Here is a 26,331-nt window from a genome sequence, read left to right as displayed (position 1 = left end):
CTTTTGCAGAATTTGATGGGTAAATCTAAGTACGAAAACAAAGATGGAATCAGAGTTGAGTTGATTTTGAGTTTAACGTCCCATTCAGCAGCGAGGTTATATGAGACGTGGACCTACAAATTAAGGTCGAATCCGAACCACATTAGCTCCCGCTCCAATCGAACATGGGTTCCCACGCCAAAAGCGCGTACGCTAGCCGATTAGTCACAAATGTGCACAAATAACAAAAGCAGTAGTATCTCAATGTTATGAGAGTCATAAATATTGCAAAACTAGACTTTTAACACAACATAACAAAATCAACAGTGATGTGTGACGGTTTTGAATTGTACAGGAGTCGTTTCCCTAGTTTTTTTTATACCGCCTTTTATTTGGAAGTGTTTAAGAAAGAAAATATATAATGTGGTAAAAGTATCCGGTTGTTCGATGGGAATTTTCTACAACGTTAGATCGAAGTCGGTGTAGAAAAAAGGCTAATGCTACACCTGTAATTCTAAAACTACTAGAATTGTGTGAAAGCTATTCTCAATTCGTTCTAACGAAAAATATTTCAAGCAAAATGAAAGTGAGTTATAGATGCTCTTTAAAGGAGGCAAATGTTCCAACTCAAAAACTGCAAATGGCAATAGGATCATAGAGCACCATATTCAGAAAGTTGGAAGTTTTCTTAGACTATGCAACATACAGTAACACTGGTATTGCTATATTATCTATGTTCGAAATGGCAGAATAAAATCGAAATGATTTCCTAATATCAGTAATCTAAACATGACCGACTACTCTACAGGATGAGGTAAAAGTCTGGATACACCCCAGTAGAAGCCGAATGGTGTGAGGAATCAATGTCGTTTGGTGTGGGAAGTCTATAGGTGGAACGCAACTTATAGGAGCTATGGCGACAGCTCCTATAACTTGCGTCCCTACCTATAGACACCCCACACCAAACGACATTATGATTCCTCACACCATTCGGCTTCTATTGTGGTGTATCCAGACTTTTGCCTCACCCTGTAGAAGATTAGTAGAACGATTAACGGCGAGGTAGCCAACCACTTCGGTGAATGCTTTGAATTTTCCAAGAAAATGCGGCAAGAAAGTCGTAAATACCTTATTATTTTGGCAGGAGGTGAATGGCGCTTATACGAACTTGTGTTATAATAAAGTAACTGAGCGTGTGTAAAAGTACCTCTTCATTCTTTGCGTATGTTAGAGCGCAGCGCCGCTTCAGGAGTCTTTCAGCTCCCTTCGACATGTGCAATGAACAACCTTCAACAGTTACAAATTATTTACCTTTTTTTTTTTTTTTATACAAGATCTTTATATTCTTGGTGTGTCAGACGGCACGGGTAGAATATGGAACCAGCAATCTGAAGCGAGAAATGCTCATTTAAATAACTGCCATATTATCGTTTTTTCTGCTCGAAAACAGAAGATACCTCTTCGACATTTTATTCCCTAGCATTCTAAATACAGGTAAAAAAAAGAAAAGCGACTCTGTTGTTATTCCACGTTGCTGTGTGTAATAAGATTTTCTGAATATTACAATATCCTAATTACTAATTTCAACTTTGGAGTTAGCCTTTCTGTTTCTCCTGTGTTAACTTTGGTTTTTGAAATGTTTTCCGCCAAAAATAATTATTAAAGACGTTACGTAGTTTTTAAGTTTCAGAAGTTTCGGAATTATACAGGTTAACAGCCTTTAAGTATTCGGATTTTCATCTGTCATTCGATAAAATTACCGGCCGACTCGAAAATTGTACCACGTTATTTCCTTAACCCTTCTGAAATAATATATTTTACTGTCCCTTCGTTACTTAAGTTTCTTTACTTACCCTGCCCACATGTGCAGCAACGCCATTGCAAATTTACTTTGCACAAAATATCAACCACTCAAAATAATGGAATGAGTCTCGTATTTGTCCAAATTTCAGCAGTTCACACATGCAGGAAATGGTAACTTAATTTATGGATATCCTGTAATCCATCATTTACCTTGAAATGCCCTTCTTATTTTAGAAGGTAAAATTGAGTAGAAATTTGTATTTTGCAAAATATCTACAGGAAAAAACTGTTCGAAATCCTCTATAATAACAATTAATTAACAGTGTTTCCAACCTAACATTAGGTTATAGTTCTATTTTGAAGTGGCACTACGTAAAGTCATTACATTATCAAACAACGTTTTTAACAAACTTCCAATTCAAGGATCAAGGTATTTCTCTTCCTTCTCATGTCACACTTATTATCAGCGTCACAACTTGACACTGCAATAACACAAGTAAGACGGATGCGTCGATGGACATCGGATGAAACTTACTGTAAAATCCCATAATCATGATTGACGTATTAGAAAGAACTGAAAATTTCATTATCGTGAAATGATATTTTTGAATTTTATGTCACACGGTTAGCTAGGCTATGGGAGATGGTGATGAAAAAAAGTGAAACGGTGCAAAGAAAGTGCGAAGAAACGGGAGAGCCTCGAAGAAACCCACGCACAAGAGGCTTGTCTACCAGAAAGTTCACTTGGTGCGAATTGGGATCAAACCCAGGGACCCCATGCACCAAAGGTGAACGCTCTATCACTAAGCCACTGCGGCTTCTTCATTAACATGAGAACTGTTTCGAAAAAGTACTATTATACTCAACCACATACATGGTTATCGGTACATGAGGATCAGAGAATGTAGTTAACAGAAATTTGCTATTTAGTTCTATTCCGCAGATATGGTGAAATTTGGTAGCATTGATAATCACGTGGTGTAGTGGGATATGTCAAACAATGTCTCCTGTCGATACTTGCATATTGCAAGATTTCATTGGTTTTATCCAGAAGTATAGAACTTACAAAATCATTCCAAGATAAATAGTTCAATCCTATATACAGGATGTTTTAAAACAACATTTGAGAGGTGACTTCTGACACAAAGATAAGACAAAAAGTATAGACCAACCTGGGTATAAAAATGCTTCCTATCCGAGTTATACGCTGCCGAAAATATGAAAAAAAATGAACTTTAGAGGTTTAGGAACTAGTACGTGCTCTATTCAAATACCCAAGTTTCAGAATCCTGCGATAGTTCCACAACAATATTTATCGAGGTAGTTGCTGAGTACTATGCCCGTATATAAAATTCCCGCTATAAAACTTGTTGCGTGAGTACCTTAGTATTATCGAACATGTATTTTAGCTAGTGCACATAGTAGTTCCTAAATGAAGTCTTGACCCGACTACGGTATGTCCCATACTTTTGGAGCTATAGACCTTTAAAGTTCTTTTTTTTTCATGTTTTTGGCAGCCTATAACTTCGAAAGAAAGCACTTGTGCACTCAGGTTGGTCTTTATCTTTTGTAGTATCTTGATGTCAAGAACCACCTCCCAAACTTTATCCGTGTTGTTTTGAAACATCCTGTATAAAATTTCTCGAAAACAATATAAAAATTGAAAGGATAAAAAACAAAATATGGTACATAAGATTATATAATTGAAATGAGATTTTTCAAACAACATACCTATGATGTTTCTTTTGCTCATCTTTTGTATCTCCAATTTCCTCATTGGGCAATGATTCAGATAACTGTGTAGAAAGATTGCATTCTTCTATCTTCAGTTTGTCATCACAAACAGTTAACTGTATAAGACCATCACAGTTTGAAGGCTCTGGTATGAGTACATTACTCACATTTGATGTGGAGGGCAACTCTACGGGTTCCGTTTTTATTCGATTTTCTCCTGTAGATAGAGGTTTCTTGCATTCTTTGATTTCTGTGAATGTCTTATCACCCTCTCCCAATGGATCTTCTTCAAGGTAATTGTCAATATTTTCGGTCTTGAGGAACATTTCATCTAGCGTAAAATTAGCTTTAGATTCTATTTGATATTCATCTCCCATGATTTATCGAATTGTCGTAGAACTTATTTCACCACTAATACGTAATATTCACCAAGTTTCTAAAATTTAATTTAGCATATTATATTTCGAAACACACTAAAGAATAATCCACAATGACTTATTTAATTGCAGTGTTTTTCTGAACTGAACCTAAAAAGACAAAAAAAAAAGGAACACTGACAGAATATTTAATTAATTTAAAATCGTAAGAATCACTAAAGTTGACTTGAATCAAAAGTAGCACATAGTGATATTAATGGAATACAAATCAAATTTATTCTGCAGTCCGAGATATGCATAAAAGTATACTTCACATTATAGTAATTCCTCGCGTCGACTTTTCGAATTCTCTTAAAAGTATGTACTTAGTCGAAACATTGACATGGCCACGAAAACAAGTGAAGATTTGCCCATCAATAATGTTTGTATTTGCTGAATTTTTCAGCAGTCTGTTTCGATTTTCTTTTGTATTGTTAATTTCGTGGTCGAAGAATAGCTTCTTTAAAACAACTAACTGTACTGCATTACCCATGACACATTGTTGTGAAAGTAACAATAAAAAATTCCAAACAGAAAACTGTCAGTCGTGTATCAAATGCTTCGTTACTCCTTCTTGACGTGCTCTTACTACTGTGCTTGTTTCAAGTGACTAATAAAGAAAAAATTCACGCACGTAGAAACGGATATAGAATTAAAATGTGGAGGAATGTACACTCATGTCCAAAAACATTGTCGCATGTCTACAAATATGTTGTAGTAACATGATTTGATAGCGAATTCACCCAGTATTTCTTAAAATGTTAGTGTGTGTTTAATTGGCAAAGACACATATGTGGCAAATCTCATGTCAAAAGAGCAGTAAATAAGAATAAAACGAAAGGAAAACCTTTTTGTCCACTTAGCAACATTTTTTTTACTCATTCTAACTTTCGTATTTATAATTCTTTTCCTATGAAACTTACAACAAATACACATTTCACGATTATACACAGTATCAGTATTAAAAGTACCATGCAAAATCATTATCAAATTATATTCTTACAAGAAGGCAGTTATACATATGCGACTATCATTTTGGTGTATTGGTTTGACACATATAAGGTAATTTCTCACGAATCGTTTCACTACGAGAACAGGTTAAGGAAAATTAAGAGAGCCTGTATTTATAATGATTAGACGAAATCAGGACTATATCCTTACTTTGCTTAAATCAATGACAAAATGATCCAGACTTACTAAAAAGGAAAACTGGATAACACAAAAATTCGAGGTTTGTACGAGATAAATATAAGGATATAGATAGTATTAACTGATTAAACTAAACTAAGTGTAGTAGAATGACCGCAATGTTTGAAAATTTATGGAATGTTTATTGAGTGACGACTGGGATATGAAAAATAATTCGTTACAATGGAACAATCACAGTTTGCATAATTTCATTCCGTGCTGCGTTTTTGCCAAGAAACTATTGTACAGAGGATCAATGCCAAAAATATCACCTTTTACACATGAATTTCAGTTCTGAACTAATACATGTAAAGGTAAGATTAACTGTGTAAAAGTTTCAACAAAAGAAATATTAAAAAAATATTGCAGTTATGATGGAAAATGTCCTGGCAATAAAAAGGATCAGTACATATTATTAGTTCAGTAGTAAGGTATACATACTACCCACTATTACTACCTACTTGCTTTTATTCACTTGGCCTATTCTCAGAAATTCGTCTGCTCAAGCGGTAGGCCTTGCTTGGGAGTAAAATTCTCTTAGATGTCAATGCCCTCAATATATACGCATCAATAAAATTTACTACGCTCATTATAGTATAGAATGTTCGCATGTCCATATTTTTATAGTGCCGCGGTGGATCATTTGCTACCGAGTTTACCTCTGGAGCACGGTTCGATTCCAGCTCGCGCCAAGTAAGCTTGTGGTGTACAAATACCGTGTGCGTGGGTTTACTCGGGATCCTATCTTTCCTTCCACCATTTCATTCATTTCTCGTCATGCCCGTCTCCTGTAGCCTAGAGCAGACGTATCTGTGGCACGTAAAACTCAAAGATTTCATTTCTATAAATACATGTAGGATTTTACGAAAGCAGAATCTTCCTAAGAAAAATACTTGAGTGAGTAATAAAAATGGTAACATTTTAATGTAAAATATTGTTCATTTGAATAGCTAATTCCCATTTGTACTGTTTTTAGTGGCGTTAGTTATTAGTTAGCTCTGCTTGATTAGCAGTTAAAATCTGGAGAAACGAAGAAACCAGTTGGTTACAAATCAAGAAAAGAATTGCAAACGTAGTCTCCATGATGCTCCTGTTAGCCACTTTGCTGACGAGTCGACGACGCCAACAACTATAGGCAGTGCCACTTGTACATGCAAGAGATTGATGTGTTCCAATAGTGATATCATGATTACCAGTACCAAATGTTATAAAATTGAAAAATGTGATATGTACACCTTGTCTCAAAAAGGTTGAGCGCATTCTTTATTGGTGTTTTGAGACAAAAATTTTTTAAGTCCAACTTCGGGTATCTTCGGAAAATAGTAAAGCAGGTTCGAACTTCCAAGTCAACCTTTGCAATCGGGAAAAAGTTTGCAGATGTGTTTTTCTTCTCTTAAATATAATAAGACTTGTTATCAAGTGTAGAAAAAAAGCAACCTTGATTGAAATACTTAATGATACAATATTTCGAAACCTCGCATTAATGTCAGCACATGCTTGTTTGTCATTTAGCTCTCCGTACGTGATGGAACATTTAGATACGTAAACGAATCTTTCCATATGCAAAAGAATGCTCAAAGTTAAGACATAGAATATAACTATCTCCTGAGTACTAAAATAAAAGTCAAAATAGAACAAAAACAGCGTTTGTAGTGGATATGAATGTCATAATTTTCTTGAGAACCGTTGTATATCGCTAGAAGCATTTTTCCAGAAGTCCTTCTGTTAGCTCACTGGTAAGCTGTCGGATTTCAAATCATAAGGTTATGAGTTCGATTCCCATCTGGGTCAATGATATTTTATGAAATTATATTTTCCGCAATGCATGAAAAATTATATAAAATAATTACATGAAAATACATCAGTTGTATATATGTAGCATAAACATTGAAGATCATAGTAATTATTATGTTTAAAATATAACATCTGAGGTAATTTTCACAGTAGATTGGTATTATATATGAAAATGTTAAATACAAGTTAGGAAAATCGTTTAATAGCAATAAATAAATTATGTAGTATATTTATTTGCAGCTATTTTTCATACAGATGTAACTTATCAATATTCTTATTGCAGCATGTCATTTACATTCGTGAAATACAGTATATTCCTACGGATATAGAAAGTGTATAAACAGAGTATCCAAAGTCGGATCCTGCTTCAAGACACAACTTTTCCCGATCCCCTAAACGGCAAGGGAAGAAACACAAATTCCCTTTAGAACGGAATGCCGTTACTTAGAGTCTCATTCGAATACGTTGAAAATGCTTTTGTATATTCATCTCTCTCTCTCTGTGTCTCTTTCGCTTTGTTTATGTGTGTGTGTGTTGCGGAATATCCTAAGTTCAATACAACATTTGCAAAGTATATGAGCATCATTGTCATTGAATACCGGAAATTGAAAGGCGTTTCTTCAGGTTGTGTTTGCGTGTTTATGTTAGCTTACTGGTAGAGTACGGGCAATGAAAGGGTCTTGAGTTCAAAGCCTGTAGCGAATTATCATTTTTTTTTTGTTAGTAGAATCGCACAGAAATCGGATAGAAGGAGTGGTTTACTTCTAGAAATATTTTCAGAAGCGTTTAGGTAGCCCTGAAAGGGCTGTTTTCGGGAATTAAGGCGGGGACAATAATATTGTGTCCAAGACCCTTCTGAATTTATTACATGCCTCATTCTTCTGGGCATGGAATCTATTAAATGGGTGACAAATCTATCTCCTTCCCCTACCTCCAGACATGCTTCGCAAACAAGATGCCACAGGTCATCCTCAGTTCTTGGTGGATCTGCCTCAGGCCAACTGTTCCTTATAGTACGCTTCACTTCTGCCCACATATTTTCCATGGGATTGAAGTCTGCTCCACTAGGCGGCCAGTCAATTAAATCAATCTCAAGCTGCCCTGCGAACCATTCCTGAACCACATGGGATGTATGTATTGGCGACTGGTCTTGCTGGAAGTGAATTACACCATCAGGCTGAAATACCCGTACAGATGGCACCATGATATTGCTCATAATGTCTAAGTACTGAGCACTGTCCAGATGTCCTTCAATTCTGTGCTGTCCTGCTCCGCGACTGGAAATCCAATCCCAACATGAAATAGATCATGGCCACTGCGACTCCAAGCAGCCACATATCCAGGGTCATATCGGATGCCTCTCGGACGATACACAAAACGGCGTCCCTCATTTGATGTCGTGAATATGGATTCATCTGAGAAAACTACGTTTTCCCAATTGCGACCCACATTCGCCTGTGCAAACGCGAGACGGTAAATTTTGTGGTTGTCTGAGTTTGTTCTTCACGGCAGCAAAACGGTTACGTAACCCAGCATGACGAAGCCTTCGCAGAGCTGTATGCTTACTACCAGGAAAGAGAGAAGCTTCCCTTAGCTGCCTAGACGTCCTTAGTGGGTCTAACCGGGCTTTGTTTACTAATCTCGCATTTTCGGCTTCGGTTCACACATGCGGACGACCAGGAGATAGTAAATTACCAGTCTGACCTGTAGCACCATATTTCTGAATCCATCGCCTTCTTGTAGAGGCCGGGACACCTACTCGCCTGCAAGCTGCAGTTGCAGAATAGCCTTCCAAATCCCATAAAGTAATTACTGCTGTACGTCTATTAATAGTTACCAATGTTCTGAGCTGTGAGTAGGAAGAAATAGGTAAAAGCTAGTACCTGACGTGTGATTAGTTACTTGCACGACACGCCTATTGTAGGGAACGACTTGGTCAACGACTCGCAAAAGAAATCTGAAAATGGTGCGCCGTAATAATAATATTAAAAACAGTTTTTATAAAGGAATATTAATCCATACGAAAAGCTGTTTAAAGAATGAATTGTTATACTGACTTTACACCTATAAAAACATATACCATATACAAAACAGATTAAGCGATATGATGATAGCTGTTTTGAGACGTACACTTTCGAATTCCAACTTCAAGTATTTTCGGAAAACAGTAAACTAAAGCTGCTGGTTCGAACCTCCAAGCCAATCTTAGAAATCGGGAAAAAATGTACTGATATGTTTTTCCTTCTGCTAAATATAATAAGACATGTGGAAATGGTATTAGGTGTAAAAAAAAAAAGTAACGTTGATTGAAATACTTAATGATACTATATTTCGAAACTATGTATTCACACTCTCATTTCGTCATTGTGATTTCCATACGGAAAAGAACATTTACATTTGAGCTCAGTTATATTTCAGAAGGAGCTTCCGAAAAGCGGTCATGTTAGCTCAGTGGTGCACCCCCGAGCGTTTAAATCGTGAGTTCGATACCCGTTCAGGTGAGATTCTTTTATGATATACTACTTTCCTCAATGCGTGAAAATTATGTATAATAGTTACAGTACAATTCATCAGTTGTTTATATCAGTTGATATATATATTCATATCATCAGTTGAATATATATATATATATATATATATATTCATATTTCACGACATATGTAATTCTTATCTTTAAAATATAACATCTGAGGTATTGACAGAACGTCGGTATGTTATATGTGACTATTAAATACAAATTAAGAAAATCGTGTAATAGCAATAAATGAGTTATGTAATGTATTTATTTGCAGCTATTTTATACGCAGATAACTTCCCAATATTCGCATTACAGCATTTAGGTAGAGCATATCGAAAATCAGATCTTGGTTCAAGACAAAAAACTAGCTAGCCCCAAACTGTCACATAAGGAAATTCACGAATAGCAAAAGTTAAGTGAAGAGACTGAGAGCGGTAATACCTTAATCGCTCTCTCTCTCTACTCTCTGTTATCTGCATTTATACATATAAAAGTGTATGTATGTATGTATGTTCCAACATAAGTCGTGTATGCCTAGAGCAGGGTTTCTCAACCTGGAAGTCGCGGCCCCTAGGGGTTGCGAAGATAAGCGGAAGAGATAAAAATAGTTAGAATCTAATACCAGAAATTATTTATAAATATTATTTTGAATTTTTTCCTGATAGGCATACTTCTATTTTTTATACATACTATAAAGAACAATAAAAAATGTCTACTTAACATTTTCAAAGGGTGCAGAGTTGTTTAAAAATGAATTTAAATGAAAGAGGTATGATATGAAACTAATGAGAACTGTATATAGAAATACTAGAAAAATACACATGCAACAAAACCTGCACATTGAAATACAATTAAAATTGAAACCTAATGAGATACCTAAGCATGGTGTGATTTCACTAGTGCAGCAATGCTCTGTTCAATCTTCGTGACGAACTTATCAAGCCATTTTCAACTGATAAGCGATTTCTTGTCTTTGTTTTAATGTTTAACATGAAAAAAAAAAAAAAACACTTTCGCACAAGTACAATCTAGCAAATGGAATTATTACTTTTAAAGCAGCAGATACCAGACCAGGGTATTCTTCTCTCCTTATCAGGCAGAACTTGTCCAAGTCTTCGTTACAGAAAACCTGTAGCAAAGACTTGTCGCATGATCATTCTATTATTTGGTCAAGAAGTTGTGGGCTTAGATCAGATACGTTAATGGCCTTTTCAATAAAGGAGTTTAACATCCATCTTGAACCAGCACCTTCGTCGTTGGGAATATAGATATTACAGTTACTGTATCCACTGTCAGTGCCGGGCGCCGAAAAAAGGGGGCACAAATTTCAGAGGAAGTGTGTTACTCATGTTAGAAAAGTGCATGTGTACATGTATAAAATAGAAGGAAAAACGTAATAAAATGTGCTCAAAATCAAGGAAAGGCAGGGTTCACTTTTGAAAATTTTATTGACCTTCGTGCCAATCATGGTGGCGCTTCGCAGCTAGTCTGTCGACCTCACTTATATGTACGCAGACATCGTCGTATACTCTCGCCGCGGGCGCTGATTTTCCATGCCACGGCACTGTTCACTATAAAGAAGAAATGGAAATAGGTATGTTAAAAATTCCATACAAGCTTATTATAAAATACAAATTATAAAAGGGTCGCTGGCAAGAGGATTGATAAAAGGGGATCGTGATAGGAATTAGATTGAGAACCACTGGCCTAGAGTACACAATAACACACTGAGCAAGACTATGTGATAATATGTAAAAAAAAACAGTATCACGTAAAAGTTTTAACACAATACCTGTGTCTTCATCAGACTTCCACTCCTTCTGGCTGCTTGGGAGTTGGTCATCACTTATATACTCTCCGGAGATCAACTTTTAATTAGGCTCCGCCTCTACATTAAAAAGTACCACTTGTGTGGCTTTCACTTTCACTTTTTAGCTGCACACATGTTCAATTCAAAGTTTACTTTTTTCGCTGGATGCATTGTCCTCTAATTATCCTTATTTTCTTTGTTAATTTTTTTCCTTTCTTCTTCCTATTCGTTTCTTCTTCTTTAACCAGAATCTTCTCCCACTCCTTATTTATCGAGAATCCTGCATTCCAGTTCATTACCTTGTCTCCTGCCTTCATAATTTCCCTGGGTTTCTTCCATTTTCTCCCCAAAGTCCTGTTCTCTACTTCTATGACCTCTGCTCCTTCCCACTCTATCCTGTGGTTTATCTCTTTCTGACGCTTGTATATCGCATTGTTGTCCCTTTTGAATCTTACATCATCCTGGTGCTGTTTAATCATTTCTTGCATTTTCTTTTTTGTTTCTCCTATGTAAATTTTGTTACACTCCGCGCATCCTACTCTACAGGGTGCGTCATTTATAATGTCAAACCTTGATGACGGAGAAACCAAAAGAGAGAGAGAAGCGAAACTTTGCACGAAGCAACTATACAAAGGGGCACATTGGTAGACGTATTATTTGACATCACCGGATGAACAGTGTTGCCAACCCAATATAAAGTTATGATTTTTTAAATGGAACGACCTAAATTGCATTTCATAATTTAATTCAACACTAAAAGGGAAGACGAAAGATATGCCACCCGCAGGTCAGTGTTGCAAACTTCTCGAGAAATAACGTTAAATATGTGTCACATTTAAACGCCTTTTTCACACACAGGGAGTGAGGTACACACTAGTTTTGCACAATAATTTAAATATTGGCCAGAACGGTTTAAATTGACCCCAAGTTTAGATGAGTCCGTTAAACAGTGTTGACATAACAGAAAAGACAAAAGTCGAGTTTGGATATGGTGCAATAACTCGAAAAAGGCCATAAGTACATTACGGTTTTAAATTTATAGGACAATTTGTTATGCCATAAGAAACATTCTCATATTTATTTGAAGTCGATAAGTCAAGTACTTACCGAGATATTCGGAATTTTGTAAAAGCTGAGAATTTTGCGCTGTAGAAGTTGGTAACGCTGTCTCAAATTCCCATTTTTTCCCCCAACGTTGAGGAATTCGTAAAGAAGTGGTTGAAACAAAATATAAACATTAATAAACACATATACGATGATAAAGAAACGTTTTTCAGTACTTGAAATGACTAATTAAGCGTAATTTACTGGATATGAAAAAATAAACGTAAGGAAGTAATAGGACTTCATATGACAAGATAATACAAAGACGTAGAAGACATGTATTTACCTAGTAGCTACTTTCACACGATGAAAATATTTATCCTCTTATAAGTTTGGGACACCAAAATCAAAACAATCCAATACTCACTGTGTACATTACCAGCATGTTACCAATTCCTGTTAACAGATACATGGAAAAATTATTCAGCATGTCAGGAGTCACACGTTATTAAAAAAAAAAGGACAAAAGAATATTCCACTTCAAAATGAGAGGGTAGAAAAGTGAATACCTTGAAAAACAGTGCATGTACTCATAAAAGAACACATCTGGTAACCCTACATATCAGTATATGCAAATCTTTCAAACATATGATACATACCTTCGTAGCTCAATCCAGATTTGTCACAGTAAAGCAGCTTGACCTGTCGTATCGTTTAGTGGTGCGAGTATTGGATTGTTTTGATTTTGGTGTCCCACACTTATAAGAGAATAAATATTTTCATCGTGTGAAAGTAGCTACTAGGTAAATACATGTCTTCTACGTCTTTGTATTATCTTGTCATATGAAGTCCTATTACTTCCTTACGTTTTTTTTTCATATCCACTAAATTACGTCTAATTAGTCATTTCAAGTACTGAAAAACGTTTCTTTATCATCGTATGTGTGTTTATTAATGTTTATATTTTGTTTCAACCACTTTTTTTACGAATTCCTCAACGTTGGGGGGAAAAGTGGGAATTTGAGACAGCGTTACCAACTTCTACAGCGCAAAATTCTCAGCTTTTACAAAATTCCGAATATCTCGGTAAGTACTTGACTTATCGACTTCAAATAAACGTGAGAATGTTTCTTATGACATAACAAATTGTCCTATAAATTTAAAACCGTAATGTACTTATGGCCTTTTTCGAGTTATTGCACCATATCCAAACTCGACTTTTGTCTTTTCTGTTATGTCAACACTGTTTAACGGACCCATCTAAACTTGGTGTCAATTTAAACCGTTCTGGCCAATATTTAAATTATTGTGCAAAACTAGTGTGTACCTCACTCCCTGTGTGTGAAAAAGGCGTTTAAATGTGACACATATTTAACGTTATTTCTCGAGAAGTTTGCAACACTGACCTGCGGGTGGCATATCTTTCGTCTTCCCTTTTAGTGTTGAATTAAATTATGAAATGCAATTTAGGTCGTTCCATTTAAAAAATCATAACTTTATATTGGGTTGGCAACACTGTTCATCCGGTGATGTCAAATAATACGTCTACCAATGTGCCCCTTTGTATAGTTGCTTCGTGCAAAGTTTCGCTTCTCTCTCTCTTTTGGTTTCTCCGTCTTCAAGGTTTGACATTATAAATGACGCACCCGGTATATATTACTCCCCTTTGATCTTTGTCCGCTACTGCTTTTCTCTTGGTTCTTACTAGTTCAATTATTCTGCTTCCTCCTTTCCTGTACGTCCTAATTCCAGCTTTCCGAAGCATTCTCTTTATCTCCTCTGTTTCTTTGCCTAGGCTTTCTATTCCAAACCATTTTTGTTCTTGTCTTCTTCCTTTCTTTCTCTCTCTTGTGATCTTATCATCTTCGTTGTATCCATTTCTCCTTAGCTGTGTCCAGAACTTCTTTAATGTAATTTTAATCACATTTCTTATAGTCTGAAAAAAAGTGCTGTCGGGTTACCTATGGTGAATGGGAGGGGGATACATATTAAAGATTGCTAGAAAATGATCGATATTAATGTCGAATTCATAGTTTTCGGGGTTGCTTAGATAAATAGTGTGACTTTCGATTTCGCTTAACTCCGATTAAGCTCTCATTAGTAGGGATGGGCACGAGCGACTTTTCTTTGAAACTCGACTCGACTCGAAACAGATATATTTGAGGTCCACTCTAGAACTTGGCGCGAAAAATATCCTCCTACTCGACTCGGATTAGATTCGAGTCGAACCAAAACGAGCCAAATCCTGTGTGCAGTCCTACCTAGACAATACATAGACAATATAGTTATTCTATTATCAATTATACTACTATTACTACAAATAATAATAATAATAATAATAATAATAATAATAATTATTATTATTATTATTATTATTATTATTATTATGACAACACCGTGTATAAACATGAACGATAGAGGGTTAGTAAAGGAATACTAAAAGCTAGTTGACTGCCGACGTCGGTAGTCATGAAGTCTATAAGGCAAAGACATCGTTCATTACTCTAAGCTGGAAGCGTCGGTGGGCTACAGATGGTCAACCATTGATCTCTCGCCAAAAATTGGTGGCCCCGCAGCGACGATCCGCGGTGGCCCCAGCTCCATTTTGAAAACTTTACTACCAGCGGAAGAGATGCGATGAAACGCCAACGAAGCACAAAATTACTCTCCCAAAATATGTTTAAAAGCCTATATGTGTGATTTGTTTATATTTAGGTAAGTCAAAGAAACACAAAACAAATACCCCGGCGTGGACGCGAACTATCAATATTACGATTACTAGGCACGTGCTTTTCTGACTTCCCCACGGAAACGATCATAAAAAGCTTGGTTGTTGAAGGATAAATCACTGAAGTCTTAATTTAGCCAATCAAACCAATACATCTCGAGTTCTAGGAGGTGATACCGTGAACCGTTTCAGATTTATTGCTTTCTGGTGGGGTACTATCTATGTGCAAAATTTGAGCATAATAGCCGACATGCATCTTCGGTGCCTCTTATCTTTAGTACAATTTTAACCAGAGATGGTGCGGGTCAATGAAAATTTGATCCATGACCCACTATCAACCATCACCCAAATGACCCATTGGCTCACTCTGCCCCTTCATCCATCGTGATCCACTCTGACCCACCACCAACTATGAAGCACTCTGAACCATTGCGACCAACTCCGACCCACCAAAACCCATCGACATCAACTCTGACCCATTATCCACGTCCTCCTTTCCATTGACTAAAGAGATTACACTTGTAATAAAACAAGACTGCGAAATTATCACTTATCGGAGTTTGAATTTCTATCAATGGCTCAAGCACCTCTCTGTTACAATACTGGTGGATATGACCTTTACGATATATAATGGCAAAGTGTTTCTCATCTACCGTATTAAAATGAATTTAAATTTATCATATATAATTCTTTCTTTGTTGCCTTACAGACACATTTCGGTAGAAAATAGGATGAAATTTGCAAGTCTCAAATCAAGGAAAAGTAGACCAACGTAAAAAAAAGAAAGAAAAACTAATTTTCTATATAATTAAGCATGCCGTACTAATTGAAAATCCTTATGTAATTAAGTTTACAATACAAATTTATGGCCATTTCTCATTTTCTCAACTGAACTTTTTTCATTAGAAACAAATGACAAAAAATGGAGATCTAGAAAGTAAAATGTAGAAAAGCTCACTAGTGTTCAGAAGATGTCTACAATGCACTGAACAGAATGGGTCGGAGGTTGAGCGAGTCACGCTGAGTAGTGTTTCGCAGTAGGTCACTATTACTGACCTACTCACAAATCTTGACCCATTTCACCCACTTAGCAACCGACCCATTGACCAACTCCATCTTTGATTTTGACATGTCTTCTTTCATTTTAAAGACGAAACATACATCCACACAATTTCTTCGTCGATTGCGAAGCTTGGCTTCATATAATAGTTGAAATGGTCATTTTTCTCACGGTGAGAAATTGATATGATTAAAACACCCATCTTGAAGTGGGTACAAACTACCTTCCAAAGTTATTAGAAACGCTCTCTCAACCCCGAAAACCATAAATTCAACAAATATTTCAGTAATTTTTGAGATTATATTTTTATCTCTCCCAGGCCATCATCCTGTAAAGATGGGGATGAATTTGGATGTGAACTCTATTCTGCGCACCACTATCCATCTCAATGACAGAGAAAATTATGATCAGAATTATGAAAATTATGAAATAAGAGAGATCAGTCGTTTTACATTTTTTTTTATATGTCACACCTCCCAACTTCCATAACTTCATACTACCACAATATTTTCTTCTTAGATTGAAAGTAATATGTCCCACAAGTTTGGTAAATGTTGCCCCAGACATTAATGGGTTACGCTGGAATATACAGTTATACAGAAACATTAAAATACTCAGAGCTGTGCGAGCAATGCCTTCGATGCTGAACCTGCGCATTCAAAATCCAGCTGACATGTTCGTTCAGAAGTATTGCTATTTATCTCGGTGATAACGAAACTATGGACTCTACACTAATATCGGTCGTTTTAAATCATTGTATATGTTACTCGACTCTCGACTCTCATTAGATGTGCTAGGGGATTTTACTCTTGCTGGAAGTTGAACTTAAAGGCCATCAGAACTGCTCCCAATGAACTTGGGGACCCCTAAAGATATGGATTCGACACTAACATTGGTCATTTTCAATTACTTCTACATGTCAAAATTTCACACACACCTTCAGGGTGCTAATGAGGGCTTAACTTACGTGGCACCTGGAGTGCCATTTTTTATCTAATTCACCACGAAAAATATGGATTCGACACTAATGTCGGTCTTTTTTATAATTTTAATGTCAGCCCCTTTCATTTTTCATAGGAGAGCAACCGGATACAGCCATCGTTAGGACTAAATTTGGTCTTAAATGACATTAAAATTTCTACAAATTAATTTTGCGACCAGTGTTACATTTAAAAGCTCGGCGTCCCTACACTCTTTTGCTCTCGGCGCCCCAAATAACTACATATTTCTCCGCCCCTTCATCCCTAACTTAAAAACAAAACTTAATTCGAATATGCTTAATTAGTGAATTCATTACAGTTAAATACCACTCACTACATGCTACAGCTACAACTACGTAACAAAAAATAACAAATGTGAAACATGTTCTGAATTATTTTTAGACTTCTTACGCTATTATTAAACATATTAGAATAGTAAAAGAGAATTGTTCATTAAATAGTATATTTGCTCTTGATTTTTAACTTTTTGATACGGAAAAAATTAAAATATTATTTAAATTTTAAACTTTGCACTATGCAAATATGTTGCCCTCTAGGCAATGGGTCTAATATGAAATGTGGACTAATGTGGACTAATGGGAAATGCGGCACTATTAGCGGCGCTGAAAACTTACGATTCGATCCTAATATTGGTTGATTTCGATATTTACGTCGCTACGTAACCACCCTGGGTGCTAATGGGAGCTTAATTGGACTTGAATTGAAAGTAGAACTATTCACCTAAGCGACCACGAAACTATGGATTCGATACTAATATCGACTCGTTTCTAGCATTTTTGATATGTATCCCGACAGTAATCTTTTCCAGATTGTAAGAAATATAGTTAAAATTGCTCTAGATATACAGTATCAGAATTATGTTGAAACACACATATATATCCACATTTATATTCTGTATAAATAGAGAGTGAGCGAGCGAGCGAGAGAGAGCGACTCAAGGCATCAACACTTCCACATTGCAAAAGCATATATCAGGAATTGAATTGAAAATCTATGTAAAGACTTTCTGATCTGGCATGCTTCATAAGGATAATTCCAGTCTGCTCACGTGACCTTTAGGGTTCATGAATTTCTTGCGAGCGTTGCAACTTTGGATTCACTGTTTATACCCTCTGTGCAGCATCGAATAATTTTTCACGAACATAAATGACATGTTGCATTATGAATGTTGAGAATTACCCTCTATATGACAAATACCTGCAAATAAATACACTACATGAATTATTTATTGCTATTGAACAAGTTTCTTAATCTCATATATAATACCGACCTACTGTGAACATCTACCTATTTCAGATGTTATATTTTAAACATACTAATTACTGTTCTGCAATGATTATGTTATATATATACAACTGATGTATTTTAATGTAATTATTTTATATAATTTTTCATGTATTGCGGAAAATATAATTAAAAAAAGCATTGACCCAGAAGAGAATCGAACTCTCAATCTTATGATTTGAAATCCGACAGCTTACCAGTGAGCTAACACAAAGACTTTTGGAAACATGCTTCTAGCGTTATATAACGGTTCTCAAGAAAATTATGACATTTATATCCACTACAAACGCTGTTTTTGTTCTTCTTTGACTTTTATTTTAGTACTCACGCGAAAATTATATTCTATGTCTTAACTTTGAGCATTATTTTACGTATGGAAAGATTCTTTAACGTATCTAAATGTTCCATTACCTATGGAGAGCTAAATGACAAACAAGCATGTGCCGACATTAATACAAGGTTTCGAAATATTGTATCATTAAGTATTTCAAATAAGGTTACTTTTTTCAACTTGATAACAAGTCTTATTATATTTAAAAAGAAACACAACTGCAAACTTTTTCCTGATTGCAAAGACTGGCTTCGAGGTTGGAACCTGGTTTACTATTTTCCGAAGATACCCGAAGTTGGACTTAGAAAATTTTTGTCTCAAAACACCAATAAAGAATGCGCTCGACCTTTTCGAGACAAGGTGTACATGTCAACATGAATGAAGTAAATACAAAGGAAGTGGATTGAAAATGTTATTAAAAGTTGGTACAATCCTTGGAGAATGGTGGTCGTCTAAATGATTACGTTAACCTCCTGACTCAAACTGAAAGAACAGTTAACTAGGACTTTGACAAGATGAACTCTTCTGCGTCCGTAAAGGAAAAAAATCGATCGTGCGCGTACTACCGCATATTTTTCGCATTACGTTCCGTGATAGCGGTATTCGTAATCAGGTCCGAAAATTTTATAATCACCAAAATGTAATTTGTGATTAGTAAATTGTCATTCATCTTTTCTTTTTTAATACAATTTAAATTATTTTTAAAAACAAATCCAATAGAGTTTCAAATATTTTTTTAATGTTCCATAATACAGTGTAAATGATTATACGTACTGTTATGTAAAGATACATTCTATGAGCTACATTTATTTTGTACAGTACTTTATTTCCGTAAGTTACACGTTCTAGTATTAAGATTTTCTTTTACATGTTGCATTTTTTCTTATGCAGTGCAGTCAAGATTCATTTCCTCTGCTTAACATCAGTGCATCGTAGAATTTTCTTTTTTAATCGGCAGTAATATGGAATCAGATTTCCTGAAACCCGGGGCTATTTTGAGACAGCTGACAGAATAGAATGGGTGACTTATTGAGGGTACTTTTTCTCTTTTAGTTCCTTTTAATATTAGTTACTTGTTGGGCGAACAAACTTTCCTACTAAGAGGATAAAGCATTTCATACGCCGATTTGGTGTAGTGAATCCCAGACGAAAGATTGAATTAACTTCGTATGTGGGTTCGAATCCCAAACGCACTGTAAGCAACGATAAATCTGTCACAAAATGAAATCTTTGAGTTTTACGTCCCACGGCTATGCCGGTTAGGCTAAAGGAGACGGTGATGATGAGTAATGAATCAAATGGTGGAATGAAGAAAGTGGGAGGAAACGGGAGAACCCCGAGAAAACCCACGCACACGGTGTTTGTCCACCACAAAGTTCACTTCTGTCACAAAATGTTTTAAACAGGGATACAAAGCTTCAAACCCAGGACGTACCATAAAATAGATTCCGAACTAAAGCGTGCGGGATCAAAGCCATAATGTTATATAAAACAGTCTCTCTGCTGAACTGGGACTAATAGGAACAGAACTCAGGTCGTTCATAAAATGTCTTCCCGACAGAGACATACTGGTTCTAACACGGAATCTGTCATACGCTACCTCTTTCTCTTAAAACATTACATACTTCTTAAACTGAAATTTAACTCAAATGCAATGAAATACTATTTTACCTGTGTATTCTTTTTACAAATAAGTGTATGCTTTGACATATGTTTCCAAATTTACTGCAATGAGATTATTGGGTTTTCGAATGCTATACACAAAGGCACTTGAAACATTGCAAAGTATACTTTTCGTTGATTTGTCAAAAACCTTTCTTTGGCATTCTTAATCTGTCTCAAACATCAATTATACCCGAAGGACAAATATAATTTCTTTCAAAATCGTGGTCTTCCTTCCCCTATAAGATATTGCACATTTTAACGGTTTATGTTCAAGCTTTAGCGTTTCGGGAGCAAATGGATTGAACGTATCCACAGAGTTTTTGAATTTATAGACAAATTTGTAATAAGATTTTAATAGAGTAGTGTGTAAATAAACAAGATATAGTGTGTTCTTACCAGTGATATGCGTATGATTGTGAAAACACGTTAATGAAAATCGAAACTGGTACGCACATATTCGGCCATAACGCAAGTATCGATCGATGGAAAATTTCTAAAGCTTTCAAAATACATTAGTAATAATATTGTAACAGACCAGTATCTGAACAATCGAAGTTGGTTATGTGGATAACATATAGAATCTCCCCCAACTTGTTTCACCACTTCAGAAGCAATTATACTTTGTCTAAATTGCGAGAAAGTGAAAACAAGCCCTGTGGGGCTTCTAACCTCCTTCGCTCGCTCAGCTATATTTTATGAAGTAGCACTGGGTCTTATATGCCTAAGATTGGAGGAGGAATTAAAAGATACCTGGTTGTGTTATGTCTTGCACGGATTTTTAAGTAGGAAAATAAAAATTGAAGTGTAACATATTAGACAAACATTGTCATTCATGTAGTCATTATGCACAGTGTATAAAGTGAACAAATGTGAAACACGGTATACGAAGGTGAAGTGTTGAGGAGCAGAACCATTGATGTAGTATGTATACACGGAAATATATGCCCATTCTAGAATTGTAAATAGTGGAAAAAATCTGTGATATAGTTCATAAATTCAATGTAAATCGAGGATGAAGTTAGTACTTCATGAGATTGAGAAAGATGAAACGTTAGTGTTCGGAGGTACACCAAAACTTAAATTCTTGAATTCAGGGATTTATAAATTATATCGGGCAATATGTATTTAAGAAGGAAGCACTGACATAAGGGAAAACCGTATTTCTGAAGTTCATACAAATCGTCAGCACGAAAGTGATAAGAAGTACATATCGGCAGAACAGTAATAGATTTTTTTTTAAATTTTAAAGTCAAAATGTAACTGAAGGAACCAATCGCATATTTTTGAATTACGAAAGCAGTGCTTTCCACAATCCTCGTTTACACGCATACCTACCATCGCAGATTCGTCTGCTCCGAAGAGACACAACCACGTGCAAGTCCCCTGCTCCGCTCATGCCCTGACTAGTGATGGAAAGTGGCAATGTTTCCGCCGGGAAAGAAAAAATGGAATATTTCAGGGTTTTTCCCTGGCATAAAAAATCCCGGGAAGAAATTTATTTCGATTTCTTTAAAATCTTTTCCAAATTATAAGAACCATATGACGAATTACAAAATTTTAATTTATCATCATTTACTTCTAGGTTTTAAATAATTTGGAGGTTCAAAGAATTGAAATTCCTTGACTCTACCTTATATAAGTAATAATATGATTTCTTAATTTCCATTTGCAGTAGAAAGTAGTAAAGTACTAATTTATAAACGATGAAAAGGAACCTATTATTAAACTAATCTAGTAATTCTGGAGAGTTAAAGGTTAAGTACTATCAACAAACCCCGAACCGCCGTCAGTAATAAATGTCAGACGCACTGCTGTCCCTGACTCGAAATTCGTTGTCTGAGAAACAATAAAATATTGAATAAAGAGATCTCTGTTGTTGTACATAAATATAATTTTAAAATGTAAACTTTACATATCAAAATTAGGGTTGCATCTCATGATGTTCCATTAGTACCGGTGTTTAAGGACCTGTGTTAATTAGGAGTTTTTTTTTTTTTTTTTTTGCTTCATTTATTCATGTACAAAGCTTTGTTGGTGAATTTTTCCAACATCGTGTAGGTTGTTCGAAATTACCTGTCTTTTTAAATTAGAGATTTAATTGTACACAGTAACTAAACAGAGTGTACCTCAAATCAACGTTCTGTATTTATGTCATCCCACACACCAGCAACCATACGAAATTTTCAGCAGACTACGCATATTTTCCAGCAATTACAAACCTAGCCTCATTTGTTTATAACATTTAAAAATTTAATATGATTATAATATTAGTAGTAGGGTCAAGTTTAGAAAATCCACTCACATATAAATTTAAACTGTTTTAGCGGTGTAAAGGTATGTTGACTTTCTATACAAGTGTTTTTCCTACATATTTACTCAATAAAACATATTGTAAATAAACATACATTTATTTGTAGTTTCTAAATAGAAAAACTAATAAAATAACGTAATACTGCCAAGAATATACATTTTAAAGAACCCTCCGGAGACAACAGTAATAGGTATACTGTGACAAAAGCGAATTTTAGTTTGAAATCATAATACAGTAATAAATTCAATTTTCTTTGTACATGAATTCCCGGAATATTACCATTCTCGGCAATTTTCCCAGAGAACATTCCCGAATAATATTTTCCTGGGAATTTCTCATTACTAGTAATGACTTGGTTAGATAGTATTCGTGAGTTTTACTGGCCACCTCGTACAGGTTTGTTGGTGTTTTAGAACAAGACCTCTTGAAGTGTCTCTGCACCAGAGAGTGCAAGTGCACACCTCAAAAACATTTGCTGAAGATACAGAAAGTGAATGAAGAGAAAAAAGGAGTATATATTCCAGGAATTTCTCTACGAATATATCTGAGAGCGGATGTGCAAGAATCAATTTCTATACCATGTTACAAGTAACAAAAATAGCTTAAGTCTGCCTGACTAAAAATAAGGATTAAGTTCCAAAATAGGTCCTCCGTTTCTAGCAAAATTTTGAAAATTCACCGGGAAGAAATTAATAATTTGCTTGTACGTATGCTTGATAATTTATAAGGAGAGCGAAAGTTATGTTTAATTTCTTACATAAACAGCTCTGAACAATGAACTATTTGTCAAGCGGAGAGAACTACTTCGCGCAAGGCTACTTCATGTTAATGTAATGCATGTGTTCTGTAAATATGGCTGGTGATAATCAGGAAAATCTATTAAAAGTAAAAGTCGTGGCTTAATAAATCTAAAAATAAATTGTAGAAAATGCGGTAAGCAAATAACTGTAAAGAAACGTGCAGAAAGTTATACTTTTCAAGGTAACGGTAACAAATCAAACGTGGCGGCAAGGTTGTAGAACATAGGTCCCTCTTTCCATTTAGCTGTATTAAAGACAGAAAACAACGTGCAATATGGACCTCTAACCCACCTTCACTCGCTAACCAATACTATGTGAATTAAATATTAAACTTTGGTACAGAAATGAGAACCAATTATTACGCTTTTAGCGAAATACTAGGTGGAGGACCAACTTCGGAATTGAAAAAAAAATCTTTTTTCCTTGATTTTCATAACTGAAAGGAGATAATTAAATGCGACTTGCCACAATTACAGATAATGCTATTCTCCAACAGAAAATATGCACCTGAAGAACTTGCAGTGTACAATGTTTAACACAAAGGGTTGAGCCATTTTTTTTTTCTCTAAAAGTGTTACACTTTCGCTAGTTTATGTTCATATCAGTTTAGTTCGGTTACGTTAAGTTAGTTTATGTTAGATTATATTAGTCTGAGCCCAGCATAAATTTCAAAAGAAAAAAAGAAGAAATTTCCCTTATTTTTATTAATACTAAGTTAGTTTTGTTTAGTTCAGGTTAAATTTGGTTAGGTTATGTTAAGCCTAAGTACTTGCATCTTTCATTTTACCCGTAAATTTTGAATTTTCTAAGTACTTCTGGACTCCCTCTCCTAAACATTTACCTCTTCAGTGTTTCCGCCCATAGAAATTGCAGTGTTGGGAGATAACATTTTCAGAAAATCTAAGTTAAGGCAGCGACTGCACTTAACGAACTCAACTGCACTTGATTACGTATGAGGTTGTCTTGATGTTCTGTGAACTACTTTTTATATAAGACTTTTATTTAATTTCAATAACTGTGTGTTAAAATTATTTTGCGTGCAGTTTTACTATATGGATCCATACTATTAGTAGTTGAAATGAAATCTTTAAGTTTTATGTCCCACGCGTATGCCGGTTAGGCTAAAGGAGACGATGATGATGAACAATGAGTGTAATGGTGGAATAAAGAAAGTGGGAGAACCCCGAAAAAAACCCACGAGCACGGTGCTTGTCCACCCGAAAGTCCGCACGGCGCGAGCTGGGGTCGAACCAGGGACCCCAAACACCGGAGGTGAACACTCCACCACTGATCTACCGCGCCCCCAATATTAGTAGTTGTAAGTACTAGTAGTGGTAGTACTATTAACAGATTTGCTGGTTGGTTGGGTTCTGTTCTCGACATAAAATGGGCTAATTAAAGAAATGTCTACTTCTTGTCTGTACATTTTACCGTACAGTTTTACTATAAGAATCTATATTATAAGCAGTAGTTGAAGGAGAGGTAGAAGTAGGGGTAGCAGTAGAAGTATAAACGGGTTAGAAGCCTCGCAGGGGTTCGTTAGGTTCTGTTCTCGACATAAAATGGACAAATTAAAGACTTTCCTAAATTTTTTTGCGACTTGTACAACCTGTGGATCAGTATAGTAAAACTGCACTTTGTTTATTAAAAACTAAATAAAACTATTATTTAATTATACTAGTACAAAAACTTTTACTTAACTCTATTTTTCTTCCTATAAATAAAGAAAAAAAAACTCAAGCATTCCAATGTAATACGATGTGACCAACCGATTAGCACTGGTTCAATTTCTGGCATCAAGGTCAAATCCAATATCAAAGTTCAAAATTGAGACAGTGTTAAGCTTTCAAATTACTATTATTTGCGCAACCTATTTTTCTCAATGTATTTTAGGTCTCAATCAACTAGGAACTGAACCAATGTTGTGAGCTGGCATACAAATTCATTGTAAACCAAGAAATCCTCAAAACAAATGGGAAACTGTCTTCAAAATGAACTGTAGACCTAACTGTTTAACTGTTAAGTTATTATTCAACTTTACTTCCTCTCCATTATTCTTTCACTTTGTCCTATTATTCAAACTTTGTCTTGTCTTGTCGTAGACCATTACCGAACAAATAGATAGGTGCACTAGCTCACTAGTCATGTGCGCTACGAGTGCAAAATTGTCAAAATCGGGAAAGAAGTTCAGACAGTGAAAGAGGGCTGAAAGCCAAGTTGAACAGGGGAAAAGTGGAAAATGAAAAAAGAGAGAGTATAAAAAGGGGATGTATGTACATGTAACTGGAAAAGAAAGTCTACGTGTTGTATAGGAAATCCCACTTAACTCTTCCTCACAGAGTACCACCACACACGTGGCACTCGCCGTTACGGCCACTGTCGAACCTATGCAAACTTTGATATGTTAACTTGCAGTAGGCAGTGTTGCTACGTTCGGCTACAAATAGCGGAATGAATTTTTTTTTTAAAAATCACCCTCGGTACAAAAATTTTAAAGTCTGCAACAGGCTATTTTATGATCTATTACTAATTATCTGAGAGCTATAACTCATAACAATGCCTTACTTTAATATTTTCATGATATAAATTCCCAAAACTTTATTAGTATTATATAATACAAGCTTTGTTTGTTGAATGTTATATTCGCAGTGAAAACTAGTTTACTAAAACTTTCAATATTTATTTTATCACATTTTAATCTTAAGATCTTGCAATACTAGCCTTTAAGTTCTTGCTGCTGCAGCATTACTGACCATCACCTTAACAGCACAATAACATAGCAGGCTACAGGCTCGTAGCCAGCCCAAAAACTTAGGAGGGCCCGGTGAAAGTTAGGGGGGCCCGACCCAATTATATTATACTTCA

At 35.5% G+C, this 26,331-nt stretch overlaps 1 protein-coding gene across 16 annotated transcripts in view; it reads right to left on the bottom strand.

Annotated features, from left to right (window-relative positions):
- LOC145664809 (uncharacterized) overlaps positions 1-25,891 on the bottom strand; it is a 121,451-nt gene extending 95,560 nt beyond the window's left edge. For 5 of the 16 annotated variants that reach the window (XM_081731793.1, XM_081731794.1, XM_081731795.1 and 2 more), the window contains exon 1: positions 3,514-11,003. In XM_081731793.1, coding sequence (XP_081587919.1) covers positions 3,514-3,893 — 380 coding nt within the window. In that variant the 5' untranslated portion in view covers positions 3,894-11,003. The other 11 variants (XM_081731787.1, XM_081731790.1, XM_081731783.1 and 8 more) reach the window with 11 other exon arrangements.
- Positions 25,892-26,331: the final 440 nt, after the last annotated feature.

The sequence above is a fragment of the Thermobia domestica genome, chromosome 11, assembly GCF_964235325.1.
Source record: "Thermobia domestica chromosome 11, izTheDome1.hap1.1, whole genome shotgun sequence".
Taxonomy (NCBI): Eukaryota; Metazoa; Arthropoda; class Insecta; order Zygentoma; family Lepismatidae; genus Thermobia; species Thermobia domestica.
This window is presented reverse-complemented; position numbering and strand designations above follow the sequence as displayed.